The sequence below is a fragment of the Panthera onca genome, chromosome D1 (assembly GCF_046562875.1).
Source record: "Panthera onca isolate mPanOnc1 chromosome D1, mPanOnc1 haplotype 2, whole genome shotgun sequence".
Classification (NCBI taxonomy): domain Eukaryota; kingdom Metazoa; phylum Chordata; class Mammalia; order Carnivora; family Felidae; genus Panthera; species Panthera onca.
Window position 1 is genome coordinate 96,305,618 of NC_138348.1, and position 17,848 is coordinate 96,323,465.

General features: G+C 49.8%; 1 protein-coding gene across 1 annotated transcript in view; it reads right to left on the reverse strand.

The window, feature by feature from the left end:
* Positions 1-2,294: 2,294 nt before the first annotated feature.
* Positions 2,295-17,848, reverse strand: part of SORL1 (sortilin related receptor 1) — a 168,643-nt gene continuing 153,089 nt past the window's right edge. The window contains exons 41-48 of the mRNA XM_078432861.2: positions 16,373-16,557; positions 13,103-13,222; positions 11,839-12,003; positions 10,089-10,263; positions 8,994-9,100; positions 6,547-6,739; positions 3,743-3,955; positions 2,295-2,526 (exon numbers count right to left, since the gene is read on the reverse strand). Coding sequence (XP_078288987.2) covers positions 2,459-2,526; positions 3,743-3,955; positions 6,547-6,739; positions 8,994-9,100; positions 10,089-10,263; positions 11,839-12,003; positions 13,103-13,222; positions 16,373-16,557 — 1,226 coding nt within the window. The 3' untranslated portion in view covers positions 2,295-2,458. The remainder of the gene's footprint in view (positions 2,527-3,742; positions 3,956-6,546; positions 6,740-8,993; positions 9,101-10,088; positions 10,264-11,838; positions 12,004-13,102; positions 13,223-16,372; positions 16,558-17,848) is intronic.

The window sequence follows — 17,848 nt, forward strand, 5'->3', positions numbered from 1 at the left end:
GCTGCACATAGTTTGCGTTCTCATTTCCTGTGGTCACTCCAACCTCTGGACTCCTGCAGACGGCATGTATATACACCACAACCCCACAAAGCCACGCGGAGGGAAGGAAGAGTGGGTGCTTCAAAAGTTCATAAAAATATACAATTTGCACATAGCTGTATCTACCTAGCTTAGTCTTCAGAAACTTAGCTCTTCTGTGTATATAAAATACTCTAGCCCTAAAAGGCTGCTTTTTCTCAAACAGCACAGTGGCGTTTTCCGAGGAGAGGGGTGATGGCCAGTCTATACAGTACTGTGCACTAAGCACTGGGAGGTGCTGGAGACGAGAACTGGAAGCTCAGGTATGTCTCAAGTTGCCAACTGGAGACACGGGCCCTGTAAACAAAGGCCTGCCTACAGAATAACTGAAAATAAAGTCTCAGAGCCTTTTATATCAGCTTTCACAAATGCCACCAAAAAGTTGGCCGAAAAAGAGAAGAAAAAAACATACTTTCTAGGGGTTCAATTAAACGACTTGCCTCCCACCAGACTGTTTATCTTTTAGCTACTAAAAGAGCTTCACTAAAGGGGTGGGGGTGGGGGGTAGGCCTTGGAGTTCCGAACAAAACCCCAAGACAACACGAGATAAAACCAAAGAACTTCCGTTCTTTGAAAAAGTAACAAAGGAGAGAGAAAGAAGGGAGAAAACGTGGAAGGAGGCTCGTCATGACCACCACGTGTTAAAATAAAAGGGAGCCTTACCCACGCAACATGCTACATGTCTATAGTTTAAGACACTCCTCCCTGAAAATATATACATATATAAATTAAAACTTTTAGCACGAAGAAAATGGAATTGGCTCTTCGTTTTCCAGACAATCACTAGCTAGAGCGAAACTATATTATCCCCCAAGAATGATACTTTTGGTTAAAAGAAAGCAAATACTTGTGAGAAGGTGATGTAAAGCATCTCAGAGGAGATGGGGTTTTTAGAAAGCTCGCACGTAAAGGACACACATTCAGAAACATGACTTTGGACTATCCTCAGAGCTCACTGCTTCTCGGCTGAGAGGTTCTGCAGCGAGGTCGGTACGGTAGGAGTCACAACAACGCCGGACATTGGTGCCTACGACGCTAGGTCTAAAGGGCGGGCATCAGTCCACAATGGATTCCACGTACCTATCAAGTGGCCATGAACTGAATACTAGGGTGGCATTTAAAGGCAGAAGAAGAAGAAGAAGAAGAAGAAGAAGAAGAAGAAGAAGAAAAAAGCTCAGCTTGTTCTACAGAGAGAATAAACTCTAGTCTTGTTCCAGCTGCAAACTGGATAGAACGGTCTCGGATTTGTCGATCTCCTGTATCTCTGTTAAGAGCGGACAGGACCCTTTAAACTGGGCAGGGGTATGGGGGAAGCAGGTGGAAGGAAACAGAGATTGAGAGAGAGAGAGAGAGAGAGAGAGAGAGAGAGAAGGCACTGACCCAATTCAAAATGACTGCATATATCAGTGTAGATTTTTAAAGACAGTAAGTGGCCACCTCAACACAAATACAAAATTTTACATTCGAGATTCTTCAGTGGTGAGTAAAAACAAAAAAGCCAAAAAGGACAAAGCAGTACTATATCTGCCAGTGTATCTATCATGGCACAGACCTAGGATTCTCCCACGACCCGGGTGATTTTTTTTTTTTTGCAAGGGCCATGACACCGGGGTGTAGTAAAGCAGGGTTAATCGTTTTGTAGCTGTGAAAGGCGCTATAGTAAGACTCCCTCAGTTAGCGTAAGAGAAGAAACTGCTGTCTGTTTGACTGACTGAAACGGAGCAATGACTCAATGTGCTCTCCTGCCAAATACCATCAGGTGACACACGAGTGACTAAAAATGGATTGCTTCCGACCCTACAAGGCGAGGGGTTCCTAACGGGCAGTGTTGGTGTCAGATGACCGCTAAAGCCTTGCCTTATACAGAGTCCCAATAAATTAACAAAGTAACAGGAAAGAACCTTCCCCTATAACACACACACTTTCATGTAAACTGAATCTGAACGAAATTTAAAGTTTGAGCACACCTTCAAGGAGGAGGGAGGGATCCCACCCGTCACCCTCTCTTGAAGTGTTTCTATTAAATACATTTCTGTGTCTTAGAAAAATAAAAAGAAAGGCCAGTTTATTGAATCAAAATGATCTCACAGACTTAAAAGCATGCCCAGCAAGCACAGCCCTGTAAGACTACATTAATATGAAATTAAAGCAATTTGGTTACTAAAATCAACCTGGTTGGAAGTTCACAGTTGATGACTACAAAGTGTACTCATTCCTTTCTTTCCTTTTTTTTGTTTTTTTTTTGTTTTTGTCTTTTGTTTTTGGCCCATATAAAAATAACATATTGCAACTCAAAGTGCATCTTTTTAAAATAAACCATCAACTATCTTTATCAAATAAAATATTTACACCATTTGGTTTCTAGTGAGGAAAAGCTCTTTCAGGCTATCACCATGGGGACGTCGTCTGAAAATCCAGTTATCATAGGAGCATCTTCGTCATCTTCCCCTAAAGGCAAAACAGTCGGTCCTTGGTAAGTTCCAGAGCACTTGCACCCAATCCCGACACCCACCCCTCCGCCCCGGCCGCCCCCAACACCGTCGTGAGCCCCAGCCTGGAAAATCGGTACCGCGGCCCTCTAGGCACAGTGGTCTAAGCCGAAACCGAGCTCAGCTGACCCCTGACGCTCTTGGGTCACCTTCTCCCTGTCCACGGGTGACCAAGCTTATTTTAATGGTAGCTTGAACTTAACCAAAGAAAGAAAGGAAATCATTTAGGAAGGAGAACCTTATGACCTATCCAAAAGTCCAACGGGTGACTTAGGTTCCCTAATTGGGAGTTATCCACACCCTACAACAACACTGTGAGCTTCTTTATCCGTTTTCTCCTCTGAACCCACACTGCTCTGAGGCAAAGGACCTCAGAGGGGTTGAAGCTATCTGAGGGCAGCTTCCCAGACTAAAGGATGTCCCCTCGTGGCCCCCGGTACAATCCTGTACAACCAAGTCACGATCCGCCTTCAGTGATCACCGTGTGGTACCATTAACTTCTTTTGCCCCCAGTAACGGAAGCAAAGAACCCGCCCCATTCACGCAAAGCAGACCAAATACTTGTACTAAGCAAGACAGGAAACTGAGAAGAGGAGGGAGCAAAGCTAATATCAAATGATCAGTGATCGGGGAATATACAAATACCTTTATAAACAAAAAAATATTATAGCTGGTTTACAGGGAAAAAACTAGGTATGTAAAGTCACAGTCCACATGTCTGCGCTCGGGGACGACCCCAAAACACGCCTAACTTATTATATCAAGTGGTCCACTAGCTCTACGGCATTTCGTAATTATAATGAGCACGTAGACGTTTTAAAAGAGGTATTTCTTTCTTTCTTCCATACCACGTTATGGGTACGCAAAAAGCAGAATGACTGGGGAGGTGCCCCTAGCGATCGGAAAGGGGCACAGCCAGATGGAAAAGGCTTCTCTGGACGGAAGTCAGTTGGGAAGGCGTGACTCCTGATCTTGACCGGGCTCTTCAAGGACGCCGGACCTCCGGGTCCGGGAAGGATGGAGAGGGGTTGGGAATTCCTGAAAACCTGCTGACACCTCGGGGGTATCGAAAGCCCCGGGCCTATCGATCGACCCTTCCGTACTTCCTACTCAGGCCACCGGCTTGGAAGGGGTCTGCGTGGGGAGGAAGAGCCAGGGCACCCCGTCCCACTTACCCAGGTCGTCCCCGGAGGAGAAGATGGCCGAGCCCAGCCTGGAGCTGTAGTGGCTGTTGGCGAAAGCGGTAAAGCTGCTCCGCAGCCTCCGATGCTTCGTGTACAGGACGGCAAACCCCACCGCCAGGCTCAGCAGTATCAGGAACAGGATGGGTACCACCACGGCGGCCACATCCGTAGACCTGGCCGCCCGGGCCGCGGACGCACCCGCACCTGCCAACGTTAAGACAGCCACGCATGAGCCCCCTCCGCAAAGGCGGCAGAGCCGCCCGCCGAGAAAGCGGGGAGTTTGCCGAACGGTTACCCGAACCGCCTGCCCGGTGTGACGAGTTCCTGCCCGTGACGGCCGGCTGGGTCCCCACGCCGTGCCACGAGCCGAGAGACCACGGGCCTTGTGCATGCAAACACGGTAATTACGTTAGACTCCTAATCACTGCCTCGTTGTTGATTTAGATAATCTCCTGGAAGGGAGACCTTTGTTGGGGTAGCGACACTGATATCGTTAGCGTTCTTACTTAAGACCACTCGCTGGCGTTACATAAGAGGATGTGAAATCAGACCAGTAATTAACGAGGTTGCAATTATTTCCCCCTACTTGGCACCGAAGTCACTCTGAACAGCAAATACCTGAAGCTCCGTCGAGTGATGCAAACGAGATCCCTTAACTGCAACACTGACTTAACAGCTCATGAAGTTTTATGAGGTTTTTTTCCTTACTTAAATAAGAGAGAGAGAGAGAACCCTTCCATATACGTTTAACATTTTAACAATCCACTTGGCAAAGCCATTTAGGTGTCTGTAACCTAACAATGATGCCCACTTGCCACTATCTTCAACAAATTCTCCCTTTATGATGATGTATAGATAGATTTGTACCAATAGGGCCCGAGGGCAAAGCCATCCCCCTGCTGGGTTAGGGCCAGTCTTAAAAATCCCTGGGGAGGGGGCGCCTGTCGGTTAAGCGTCTGTCTTCGACTCAGGTCGTGATCTCACGGTTCGTGGGTTCAAGCCCCATGTCGGGCTCCGTGCTGACAGTTCGGATTCTGTGTCTCCCTCTCTCTGCCCCTCCCCTGCTCGTGCTCTGTCTCTCGCAAATAAACAAACATCAAAAAAAAAAAAAAAATTTTTTTTTTTTTAATTCCTGGGGAAAGTCTGAGTGAGGCAGGAAAATGGAACTTGGGAGCCCGTTTTAGCTAAGGAAGCAAAGTGGACCTTCCCTGTCCTATGAAGAGTTGAGGCAGTTCCCTGGTTTAGGGCAAGGTGCTGTGGCACAGGCCTGTGCCTCAGAGGGCAGGCTCAGTAGCCACCCAGGGGTTCATCCCAGCAAGGTGCTCAACCAGGTGGGCCAGAGAACAGCCATTTCTTGCGAGCCTAATCTAACAACTCAAGACGCATGTCTTTACATTCTTTCGTTATTGACCTACGGGGAAAAGCCGTAGCAGAGTCTTACTTCGTATGTCCCAACGTAACCCCAGCTGTGAAGTGGTAAACTAGGGCAATGCTCTTGCCTGGAACGGTTAAGAGGAACCAGTGTGGCGGAGGAAACAAGAATGAGTGGGCCCTCACCTCCTCCACCCTGCTTCTGTGGTGGAAAATGGAGGCCTCACTGAGAGATTCTTTCTGCTGGACGATTTTGGTTTTATAAAGGCAACAGTTGTTTTCCCCCCAGAGTCTATTTCACAGTTGCTAATTGGTTTTGCTTAAAAAGGAGGCTCTATTTAGGAACTGCTAGGTTAACAAGCCTTCTGTTGTGTGTTTTCTGTAAGACCTTCTCAGAACCTCTAATAACACTATGATTCTCCAAAGGGGACACGGTCTGCAAGGTCGTCCTCCCTCAGGGAGGTGCCTGGGAAACATGACATGACAGAACACACAACAACTCTAACGCAAGATTTTGGCTTAAGCATCGGCGAGCTCCTGGCTGGGAGTAAATGGAACTGAAAAGACCAGTGGCAAAACGTTGGCTGAAATGCTGGCCAAGCTACTACGACACAAGCAGCATTTCTGCGCAAATGAAAGGTTCCTCTCCCCTGCCCCACCTCTGCCCTCGGCATGACCCAACATTGGTATCTGTGAGTGTTTATAAGACAAGATGCCAGGCCAAATTCAGGTTCTGATCTGGACTGGCGGCTAAGACGAAGGGGGAGGCTATACAATCGGTTACTCTATGGGAAGGAGATTAGCTACTGACTTGGAAGAATCCCAGGGAATATTAGCATACTAGAGGCTCTGAGAAGTCCTGCAAACAACAAGCAGTAGCACTCACACTAACCTAGTGTTTCCCAAGCAGAATCTCCTTTTTTTAACAAAACCTACTGCTAACCTATGCCCTTTCTAGGCTCTACATTCAGAATTTGGTCACACGGTAACTCCAGCTCCTCACCCCATGCCTGGCTCGGGAAATAGTTGTTAAATAAATCAGTGCCTGATTACACGGATGCACAAATGACTTTTTTTGAACTGAAAGAATATTTAAAAAAATTTTTTTAACGTTTATTTATTTTTGAGACAGAGAGAGACAGAGCATGAACAGGGGAGGGGCAGAGAGAGAGGGAGACACAGAATCTGAAACGGGCTCCAGGCTCTGAGCCGTCAGCACAGAGCCCGACGCGGGGCTCGACCTCACGGACCGTGAGATCATGACCTGAGCCGAAGCCGGACGCTTAACCGACTGAGCCACCCGGGCGCCCCTGAAAGAATATTTTAAATGTGCGTAAGAAAGACACATATTCATCAGACCACGCCACATCCTTCATCTATTTCCCCAGAAGTGAAGATGGAAAGTGGCCACACGAGTGACTCACCAGACCCCAGTTCGTCATACAGCAGGACAGCAGGCTCCCCACAGATCTGGCTGCCAAAAAGGCATCTTGCTTGCACAGTGAAAGTGTAATTATGACCCAATTTCAGGTTGGAAATTTTAAAGAAAGTGTCAGTAGTATTCCCAAGGTAAGCTGAGATATTCATGGCTCCATCCAACATGTGTATCTCATAGCCCTGAAAACAAAGACACGAGAGATTGTGCAGGAAGTTAAGTAAGGAATCTGACAGCTTCTATTACTGGTTCCAACTTTATGTGAGCTCCTTATTGCAGGCTTTTATAGATGCGAAAGCACTTTGGGTTTCTTACTAGATCTTTTTACGTTACCACTGAGATATTGGATTCAGAAAATGGCAATTTTCCCATCCCAAATAACTACCACGCCCACTTGTGAGCTGCAAAGTGGCAAAGTATAGCCCTAATGAAAGCCATTTTGATAAATATTTTGGTACACATTCAAAGTTCTGGTCAAGAGTCCACTCATCTCAAGCAATACGAAACGCAACAAAGAATCTGGACAATTCAGCAACAGTTTGCTGTAATGTAATGTAATGGGATTTGACTCACGATAAATCCGGGTCGTGGTGGGACTCCCGCAGCGGGGCTGGGAAAGTCAGGACATTTCTAGGGAGAACAGTGTGTGGGAACTTCCTTGTCAGCCCACAGCTCACTGCCCAGCTCCTCACTTTCTAGCTCTTCCAGGCTGATGGTGGCCCCAGACCAACTTGGCCTTGACCAGAAAGCACCTCAACATTAGGGTGGGGGCAGAACGGACTTCTGGACTTCTATGACAATCTCCCAATATTCCAGTCTCAAAGCTACCAACTCCCACCCCACCAGCACCAAAAAAAAAGACCTCCTCTCTTAGCTCTATCCACATATTGGGCCCCACTGCATACTCACGGACTCTTGGTCCCCATTCCATTGACCTGTCTATTCTCTGAACTCTAAGCCAGGGGGAGAGGAGAAGGATACGCTATATGCTTATGCCAGAACCCTCCACTGGGAGTCAAATACTGACCTGTCACCTCCACCTAAAAGCTGGGCCGTGAGGCGGACCACTGGCTGCCAAACTGGGCCTCCCAATACCGTCTACCTGGAATCCTGTCCCCCCATTCTTCTTTAGAAACTAGCATTGATTGCTTCTATCTAGCACGTATTTGCTGTCAAGAGCGTGCAACATACATAAAGGTGTAAAGAAAAACATCCAAATGATACAAACGTCGGTCATTCACTTAATTAACTATGAAACATCCTCTTCTTTTAGACACTAAAGTTATTTCCTCTTTCTTGCTATCAGAAATAAAACAAGGCCCTCAACAGGGCCTTGTACATAAATTCTTTATGCACATCGTTTCCTGAGAATAAAATCCCGAAAGAATTGCCGGGCCAAAGGATGCGAACGCTTTTTATTTCTGACATGTATCACCAAAGTGCCTTACAGAAAGGCTGAACCAATTTGTATTCCCAGCATGCTAATCTCCCCAACTACGGCTCATTCTGGTAATACTCTTCCCCCTCCCCTGCCAAACTTAGCTGATTTAATGTTGAAAGGGTCCTATCTTTGTTGTTCAGATCACCAGTGAGATTGATCCTTTTTTCTTTTGCCCACTGCTGCTGGAGTTTTTACTGTGTTACCGGTACCTTTTCCAGAATCAGAATATTAGTCTTCTGAACTGCTTTGAAAGCTTTCTTTATATTTGAGTTTATTAACCACACATCCGTCCCGGCGGGGAGAGTTGTGAGGGTTTTCAAATTTTACTCTAGCTTTGCTTCTGGCATTACAGGGTGACCATTTACAACCCCAGCGCCCTTTACCGACGCTGTGCCGCGAAAGAGCCACAGTGGATTTGTCGTGTCTCTGTTCAGCTCGTGCTTTGCTGACAACGGGGACAAGCCAGGTCTGCTCAAGAACCTGTCCACACTTGGGTGACAGATCGGCAGATCTACTCGCCCTCCTCCTCCCTCCCATCTCCTGCTGCGAATACAGTCATGGGTCTGCCAGTGACAAAACAAAACAAAACAAAACAAAACAAAACAAAACAAAAGTCTTTTCTGTATGTTGACGGACTATCTGCAGGTACTTCTTGTTCCTTTGGACATCACTGGAAAGAAACCGCGATGCCACGGCCCTGCTCTGGGACTGTCAGAAGGCACAGGGAGGGCTTGGCCCATTCCCCTGTCTTGCGGGGGGAAAACAAGTTCAGGAATGAAAGGTGCTTAGTGCAGGGCTCTCTTGAACGGGCAGGATAAACCTCTGAGTAATTAGCGAGCCCACAGAAAATGGCCCTTTTGTTCTCAAGTTCGCTCCCGTGCCCTTTTCTTTCTCTCTCCCCCTGTTGACGCGCCAGCGGGCTGGTAACGAGCCCATCTCTAAAGCTGCATTTCAATTAGACCCCCGAAGTCATTGTGGAGGAGGGAGGAACTCACCCTGCTTTCATTGAAATGCTTTTCCTTCAAAGCTAGACTCTTCCAAAACAGAAGGACGTGGTCGTTTTCTGTTATGATTTTTAAGGCATCAGGTGCAGACAATGAAACTGAAAATTAAAGATTCAGCAGGATGCGGTTAGTGGCTATGTATTGGAATCGCTGTTCTCTCTGGTCAGAGGGAGATTAAATAACGCCAACTTGAGAGGCTAGGTCAAGGAAGAAACGGAACCCATGTGTTGCTTAGTACAGAGCCTCACACAAGGTAGACGCTCCCTAAGTGGCATCTCTCTTGTTGCCGTTATAATACCTTTGGCCAAATCTGGATAGCACCTGCTCTAGTGGCCCTCAGAGCCACAGATGGCCGAAAACAAATTGCGTCGGGGAGAGAGGGAGGGGGTGGGATGGACCACGGTTCCAGAGCCTTCCTGGACTTCTGCTCTGGTTGCAGTCTGCTTTCCTGTCTCCCCGGTCCCGCCCCAAGACCTGAGGAGCCTGACTGCTCAGTGAGGGGCCAGGGGCTGTACCCGACAAGAGGGCCCTGGAGTGACACTGGAGTCAGGCCCTGACCCGCTGCTCACACCGCCAGCCTAGTGGGGCCTCTGTCGCGGACATCCTGACACCGTCTGCTGCCAGCCAGGGACCTGAGCTCGTGACCTGCTTTCTGAACCAGAGTCTGACGGCTGAGCCAGCTCTGGAGTGGCAGCAAGCCCCCTTTAATACGCTGCCCAATTCTTGGCCTCCCTCCTTGGCCACGAGAAACCACTGTGATTTCGGCCTAGGTTCCCATCCTCGGCTTTCGTGGCAAAGGCTGTTTCACTTCCTACCTCTTTGGGGCATTCCTGCCCTGGGCCCCTACAAATGTCGAAACCAGCTAGGCAGAAGGAGAGCAAAAGCGATGCAGGACACAGAGAACGACAGCCGTCCCCCCGGGCCACCACCCTGTAGCCCAGGCCCTGGAACCCTGCCCTGCCCGCCAGGCGTGGATACCGACACTTCCCGTGCGGTTCCTGAGAGATGTTGTGTTTCTACAGGCTTCCTAGCAGCCCTGGGGGCACCTTGCTGCGCGAGCGGGCTCCTCATCGCTCTCCTGTTTACCTGTGGTGATTTTTATACTGGAATCTTTGCTCATGTTCCCCAGTTGGACAATGACGTGGTACTTTCCTCCAGGTTCCAACTTGTTAAGGGTGTATTCCACGGTACTGTTGCGGGATCTTATTTTGTAGCTTCTATCGCTCTTCCTTATTAGATCTTTAACCGCAATTGCATACAACTAGAACAAGAAAGAGAGACCTTAAGGGTAATCAGAAAGTCAGCATTTTTTAACTCTTGGCAATTCGATGGCGGATGACAGGACATAAGCGCATCAGTGGCTGCGACCCAGAGCGACGATGTTTTTGAGCCCCACAGTCTGACTCTGCTCTTTGGAAAGCCTTTCGGGGTGGCCAGGTCCAAATCTGGAACAAGTATTTGTTCCCAGAACTGTGCACAGAATTATCAGTTCAACCCGAAAAACAAGCCTAGGGAAAGTTACATTTATTGTGGCATCAGCAAATAGGTTGCAACAGGCAAGAAAAGTCCAAATGGAGTGTTCAGAGCATCTCCTCAGCTGTGATAGTTTCGGGATGTTGTCAGAGGAGATAAAAGGACAAAACGCTCTGCTTATTCTCTCCCCCAGATTGCTTCTTGTATATAGGGAGGCAAGAGGAAAAGACAGGGCCATGTGGTAAGTGCAGGAGATTCCATCACCAGGAAGAAGCTGAGAGTCAAGGAAAGCCTTAGCAACAGAGCATCTAAAACCATCCACCCCAGGGGCGCTCAGTGGGTTAAGTGTCTGACTTCGACTCAGGTCAAGATCTCACGGTTTGTGAGTTTGAGCCCCACGTCTGTGCTGACAGCTCGGAGCCTGGAGCGTGCTTCGGATTCTGTGTCTCCCTCTCTGTCCCTCCCCCACTTATGCACCCTCTCTCTCTCTCTCTCTCTCTCTCTCAAAAGTAAATAAGGGGTGTCTGAGTGGCTCAGTTGGTTGAGGGTCCATATGACTTTGGCTCAGATCATGATCTCATGGTCCGTGAGTTCGAGCCCCACATCGGCTCTGTGCTGACAAGCCACAGCTGGAGGCTGCTTTGGATTCTGTGTCTCCCCCTCTCTCTGCCCCTCCCCACTTGTGCTCTTTCTCTCTCTCTCAACAATAAACAAACATTAAAAAAAAATTTTTTTTAATAAATAAAACGTTTTTTAAAAATTAAAAAAATAAATAAATAAAACCACCCACCCCTGGGATGACAGAGAGGGCAGCCTGGAGCAAAGGAAAACAGAAGCTGTTTTTCAGAATTAATGCCTCTTCTTTTAGACCAGGGGCCAGCAAACTTTTTTGTAAAGGTTCAGATACAAAGTACCTCTAGGCTTTGAAGGCCAAATGGGTCTCTACCAGAACTATTCAACTCTGCCACGTGTCACATGAAAGCAGCCACAGGAAAGATGTACACGAACGGTTAAGAGTTTGGTTCTAATAAACTGTATTTATAAAAGCAGGCAACGACCTGGATTCGGCCTGCAGGGATTTGTCTGCCAACCCTGCTTCAGAGGATCAGGGGAGGGAAGGGGAGAAGTCAGAGAAGAAAGAGGGACCAACCAATATGGCAGCTGGAAATCTTGGAGAAGCAACGATTAAGAAGAGGCACCTGCAAGGACCCCATCTTTGGCCGGACAGAAACGGGGGGAGAGACCTCCTGCTGAGCTCCCGCCACCAGGGCTGGCTTTCCTGGTCCCATCACAGGACCCCCTCTCTGCTCCCAAACCATGCCAAGAGCACACGCATGGCCGGCCGAATGCCCGGCCCGCTCACCAGGTCCTGGTCAGGAGAATCATACGGGGATTCCCACTTGATGACAGCCGAGGTTTTGCCGGTGCGAACCACATGCAGGTGACGAGGTGGGAGCCTGTTGTCTGGGATCATCCTTACCACAACGTAGTCGGAGGACGGCCCTAGGTAGGGCACCACCACCCGGACCTGAAACAAACACCCATGGATGCACGCAGTCCGCGCTAAGACTTTTTTTTTTTCCCTCCCCCACAAAACAGTGACAGACGTACCCAATTACGATTCAATCATTGCAAAAGAAGACACAGAATGTAAAAGAACTCCCCACCCATCCCAGATCTCTAATCCATTTTCCCAGAAGTATCGCTGGAAATGGTCTTAGGTGCTTCCTTCCCGGTGTCCCGTGCACACGTTAAGCGCAGATCTACACACGTGTGCCTCCTACACATGCGTGCCTACGTGCGTGTGCATCTAGGTAGCCTCTTCTTAATTTTTTTATACAAATGAGAAAATACTACATGGCTCGTTAGGCTCTTCGCTTCTTGCCATTAATAAGAGCCCAGAGGGGCGCCTGGGTGGCTCAGTCGGCTAAGCAGCTGACTTCGGCTCAGGTCACAATCTCGCGGTCCGTGAGTTCGAGCCCCGCGTCGGGCTCTGTACTGACAGCTCAGAGCCTGGAGCCTGTTTCAGACTCTGTGTCTCCCTCTCTCTCTGCCCCTCCCTTGTTCATGCTCTGTCTCTGTCTCAAAAATAAATAAACGTTAAAAAAAATTTAAAAAAAAAAAAAATAAGAGCCCAGAGATGTCTCCCCCTCGGTACGGGGCTCTCTGTCTTTTGAAGGGTTGCCTTGTAGTTCATTGCAAGGATCAGCCACGCTCTTCTTAACCAGCCTTGGCAGCCACGCGTTTCAAACCTTCTGCTGTCACCAGCAAGAGCGCACCAGACACCTTTCTCCAGAGATCTTGGCACACACGTGCAGACAGGTACGTGGGCTACGTTCCTAGAAGTGGAGTCGGACAAAGCGGGGTGTGTCTGTTCCTGTTGTGACCCATCTGCCAAGTTCGCAATCCCCCACCAGGGAACGGCGGTGGGTTAAGGGGTCATTCGTTCTGTTTTTCAAGCAGGAACTTGATGCTGCCACAGAAGAGGAACTACCCTCTCCTCACACACTCAGATCCTGGAGTCCCGCGTCCAGCTCCCCAGGTCTCGGTCTGAGCGAGGCGCCCAGGATCTAAGCCATCCTTAAAGAACAGAAAGTCCTCTGGACCCCCTGGTACGGGAACCTTACCAGAAACAAATACTGCTCATCCCTCCTGACAATGACGGTTTTGTTGTGGAGTGAAGTAGTCAAGCTCTTCGGACTGCGATACAGGTCAAGGAAGGATGTAGCGTAGAAAATGCCATAAACCTGGTCAAGAGGATGGAAGAGGACATCAGCTCGGTGGCCAGTGACTTCATTCTCTTGAAATCCCTAGTTTATGCCCTGCTGCAGGGGAGCTTAGGAGAGAAAAGTCTTCATGTAGCATGTATTTCATCGGCATTTACAGAGAAGGTGCCCTGGGGCTGGCAGTGAACCCACGGCCACCCAGATGAACACGGCGGGTGCTCTCTGTCCTCCAAGAGCTCGTTTTTTTTTTTTTTTTTTTTTTTGAGGAAGGAGGAGCAGAGAAGAAAAACAGACACGATTATAAATGACAAGCTGCCAGTACAGAACAGGGGATGCTACAGGGAGCGACTGCACGAGGAGCCGCGGAGAAGGGGGCGGTGGGTCCCAGAGAGCAGGGGGCATGCTACCTGAAAAGCAGGGATGGAAGAGGGGAGCTGAGCGGAAGTGCTGATTGGGGAGGAAGCGAGTGCATTTGTAGGGGGAGGTGAGGAGGGAAGGCAGCAGGGCGGACATGGGGCGCTGCCCAGAACACACCCATTCTTCGTCTCCCCCTTAGGAGAATCCTGGTTCTTAGTGAGAATTGCCACCTGGAAGAAAATCTGCACTTCCCACCTCCCCGGAAGCTGGGAGGCCAGGTGACAAAGTTCTGGCCAATGAACTTTAAGCAGAGATGTCACGTGGGGCCTGAGTGACGGGCTCGTTAACATAGGGGGAGGAGCCCTTCTTTCAGCTCTCCTCCCGCCTGGAACACAGATGACGGTGTGGCTCCAGCCCTCCAGGCCCTTGAGGTGACCTTGAAAATGGATGCCACGGGCAGCCTGGGTCCCGGATCAAACCGTGCTGCTCCTGTACAAACCCAGGCTCGCCGAAGGACTCCACCTTCCCTGTACAAGCCACTGTCACTTTCAGGCCTGTGATATGCAGCCACTCTGAACCCCGGCTGAGGTGGGTGGAAAACTGGGAGTTTAAAGCAGGGACGGGGGATTTGATGGGCTTGGGGTAGGCGATGGCCTCTGTGGGGGTTATAATGGGGAAGGGGCAGTAAAGTGCCGAGGAAGCTTTCTTTGTCAGGCAGCATGAAAGCACGCATGGGCAGGTAAGACGGGGGCTTGAAGAGAGCTGTACAAGTCTGGAGAGGAGGTGGGGCCGGAGGGCACGGCCCAGGGACGTGCGCGGGGACTTCCGAGGCCCAGAGAGCTGTGCATTTTCTCGAAGCTGCTCAGCAGCCAGGGCCAGAGAGGGGAAAGCATACAGGGAAGGGGAAGGGAAGCCCCAAGGGGGTGATACACTGGTAGGAGGTGAGGAAAGAAAGAATTGGGGGACTCCAGGGAGTCAGAAGCAAAGCAAAAGGAGCAGAACAGGAAAAGGAAGGTGCTCAAAGCATAAGACGGGAATGGGGGTGGGGACCTCCAGCCTCAGAAGCAGGCCTGGTTTCCACAGGACAGGCCCGTGGCTGCTGGGGATGGGGCGGCGTGGGGCGGCTCCGGCCAGGGGCCAAGAGAGGGCTCCAAGAGCCAAGGAGGCCAGGGTGCAAGAAGGGCCCCAGAGATGGACAGCAGCTGTGCAGTTCCCACGGTGGAGAGGGCAACCGTGGGTGACGAACTCGCGTCCTCAGTGGACTGAAGTCGGGAAGAAGCGGAGAGCTTCCGACAGGTGGTTTCACTGGCCTTCTCGCCCTCGGAAAGCTACGCGGAGCAAGGATGAGGCAGAGCAAGGCTACTTCTCGGAGTCCACGTGTAATCAGAGACCCTGAGGTCAAGTAACGACTCAAGGTGCCATACACCAGGCCCCGCGCTGCGAACACGCTTGGGTGTGGCAAGGTGGCCGTGGCCTCGGCTGGGTACGCAAGCGAGAAAGGCCCTCTGTGCAGAGAGTCTACTTCGAGGGGAAGGGGGGGGGGTCCCGGGTGTGGCTCTGGGCATCTCATCTCTGCCCCCGCCTCAGAATCGGGCTCTGGAGCAACAAAAGAGCAGAAGCTGTCACACAGGTCTGAGCCGGACCTGAGCTTGCTTTACAGCTTCAATTCTGGCCAGCCTCCTCACCCCTCTGGGCCTCAGTTTCCTCACTGGTAAACTGAGAACACTGACCCCAGGGAGCTGATGAAAGGATCAAGTGGGAGAAGGAAAAAGGGTTCTTACTTCCCCTTCCTTCAAGGCCGACCTTACAATTACGTGCAAACCTTGGTTCATTCCCCATCACTCCAGACGCACACTGGAGATGCCCTCAGAGGACAAGACACAGGCTTCCATGCTCACCAGTCACGGTGAGGACTAAGTCTCGCCTACAGATTTAGTTCTACGGGCTTCTCCCTTTTGCAAACTCAGAAACCCTTCAAGGAGCTTACAGACTAGTTAGGGAGATAAATAATGCACGGAAAATGTCAACGAGGATAAAGCGGTACCTAATGAGACAGGTCTCTGAATGGCACCAACTATACATTTCTCCGGAGTTCGTACGGGAAAAGCATCAAGTAGAAGACAGTGGGATTGGACTGCAGACCAGAAGGACAGAAGGACTCCAGGAGGAGAAAGAGCATAAGCCAAGGTACAGACGCAGGAGGGGGTGAAAATGTGCCAAGAACCTTGGGAAGACCCACCTAAAAGCAAAGGGGAGGTATGGGGAATGAAAGCCACATTCAAAACGGAAGCACAAATCTGATCATAGTGAGTCAAAATGCATACATAATGATAAAAAAAAAAAAAAAAGACCTATGTAACGTGCAGCAGGGACACTGGGATGAAGGGGGAGGGGGGAGGCACATGTGGGAGGAGCAGCCCCGGGGGCCGGGGCGCGGCGGGGGTGGGGGGGGGTCACATAGGTGGGGAGGAGTTGGAGGGTCTTGTTAGTGCTGCTAACGTGTCACCACGCCCATGAGCCAAGGTGGGTCCCCCATGACAGGAACATGACCCCCTCTTGAAACTCACAGTCTATTCGACAGGAAAGAACATGCATATTTTCTCTCGGATGCCAGGCGAAGGTGTGGAAAGGGATGCTGGGGCTGGGACGGCAGGTGCCTCTAGAAGGTAATCCAGAACTGACCAAGAGAGCGGTCTGTGTTTGGGTGAGAAACGAGGAAGTGGTAACAGAGGAGAAAGCCCTCGGGCTGCTGCCTAGCCTCGCATCAGGGCAGGGTCCATACTGACTCTGCAAAGGTCACCCTGGCTGACTTACCACGTTCCTGGGGCCAGTCCAGGTGCATTCCACTGCAGTCTGATTGACGGCCTTGGCTTTGAGGCTAGGAGCAGGTGGGCGGACTCCTTTGGTCATGACATGCTCGAACGCCAGAGGGCTATCCCCTAAATCAGTCTTGGCCCAGGCAGAAATCTCATAAGACGTATGAGCGGTCAGATTGGTAACTGAAAACAGGGACAAGACGTCAGGAGGGAGCTGGAGGTATCAGTCAAGAATCTGTGTCTTGACAAACCAAGAAAGAGACGCTTGACTACAGAGAACATACCGACATCCCCAGAGGGGAGGTAGGGGGGTGCTGGGTGAAACAGGTGACGGGGATTAAGAGCACACTTATTGTCGTAAGCACTGCGTAACGCACAGAAGTGCTGAATCACCATATTGTACGCCTGAAACTAATATAACACTGGATGTTAATGATACTGGAATTAAAATTAAAAATTTCATCAAAAAAAAAAAAAGAATTTGTTACTTGCTATACAACAACCTATTTTTTAAGCGTTTTTAAAAAAAATCTCTACCCAGTGTGGGGCTCAAACTCATGACCCTGAGATCAAGAGTCATATGCTGTGCCGACTGAGCCAGCCAGGTGCCCCGATACCCTATTTCTTTAAGGCAATCTCTCGGTTTAAGTGAGCCCCACATGCTGTAGGATTTTCATCGTTTTGCAAGTTCATCCCAGCGTTAGTTACTGATGACTCCTACAAATAACACACTTGCACGGGCGCTAGGTAGTTTCTTTAAAGCTGACCATCCGAGGGGCGCCCGGGTGGCTCAGTCGGTTGAGCGTCTGACTTCAGCCCAGGTCATGATCTCGTGGTTGGTGGGTTCGGGCCCCACATCGGGCCCTGTGCTGACAGCGTGGAGCCTGGAGCCTGCTTCAGATTCTGTCTCCCTCTCTCTCTGCCCCTCCCCTGCTCATGCGTCGTCTCTCTCTCAAAAATATCTCCCTCTCTCTCTGCCCCTCCCCTGCTCATGCGCTATCTCTCAAAAATAGGCATTTAAAGAAATTTTTTAAAAAAGTTGTTTCCGAGAATATTTAATGAGACTAGAAAATTCCTACAACTTTACGTTAAGTGGAAAGGGCAGGATATAAAACTACAGCTGCCCCTTGAACAACACAGGTTTGATCCTGCATGAGCCCACCTGTACCTGGGTTTTTTATTTTTTTATTTTTTTTAAAATATTTTTATTTATTTTTGAGAGAGACAGAGACAGAGACAGAGCACGAGTGGGGGGAAGGACCGAGAGAGAGGGAGACAGAATCCGAAGCAGGCTCCAAGCTCTGAGCTGTCAGCACAGAGCCCGACGCGGGGCTCGAACTCACGGACCGTGAGATCATGACCTGAGCCGAAGTCGGACGCTTAACCGACTGAGCCATCCAGGTGCCCCTGTACGTGGGTTTTTTATAATCTGGTACTATAAATGTATGTTGGCTCTTGCCTGTGATTTTCTTAA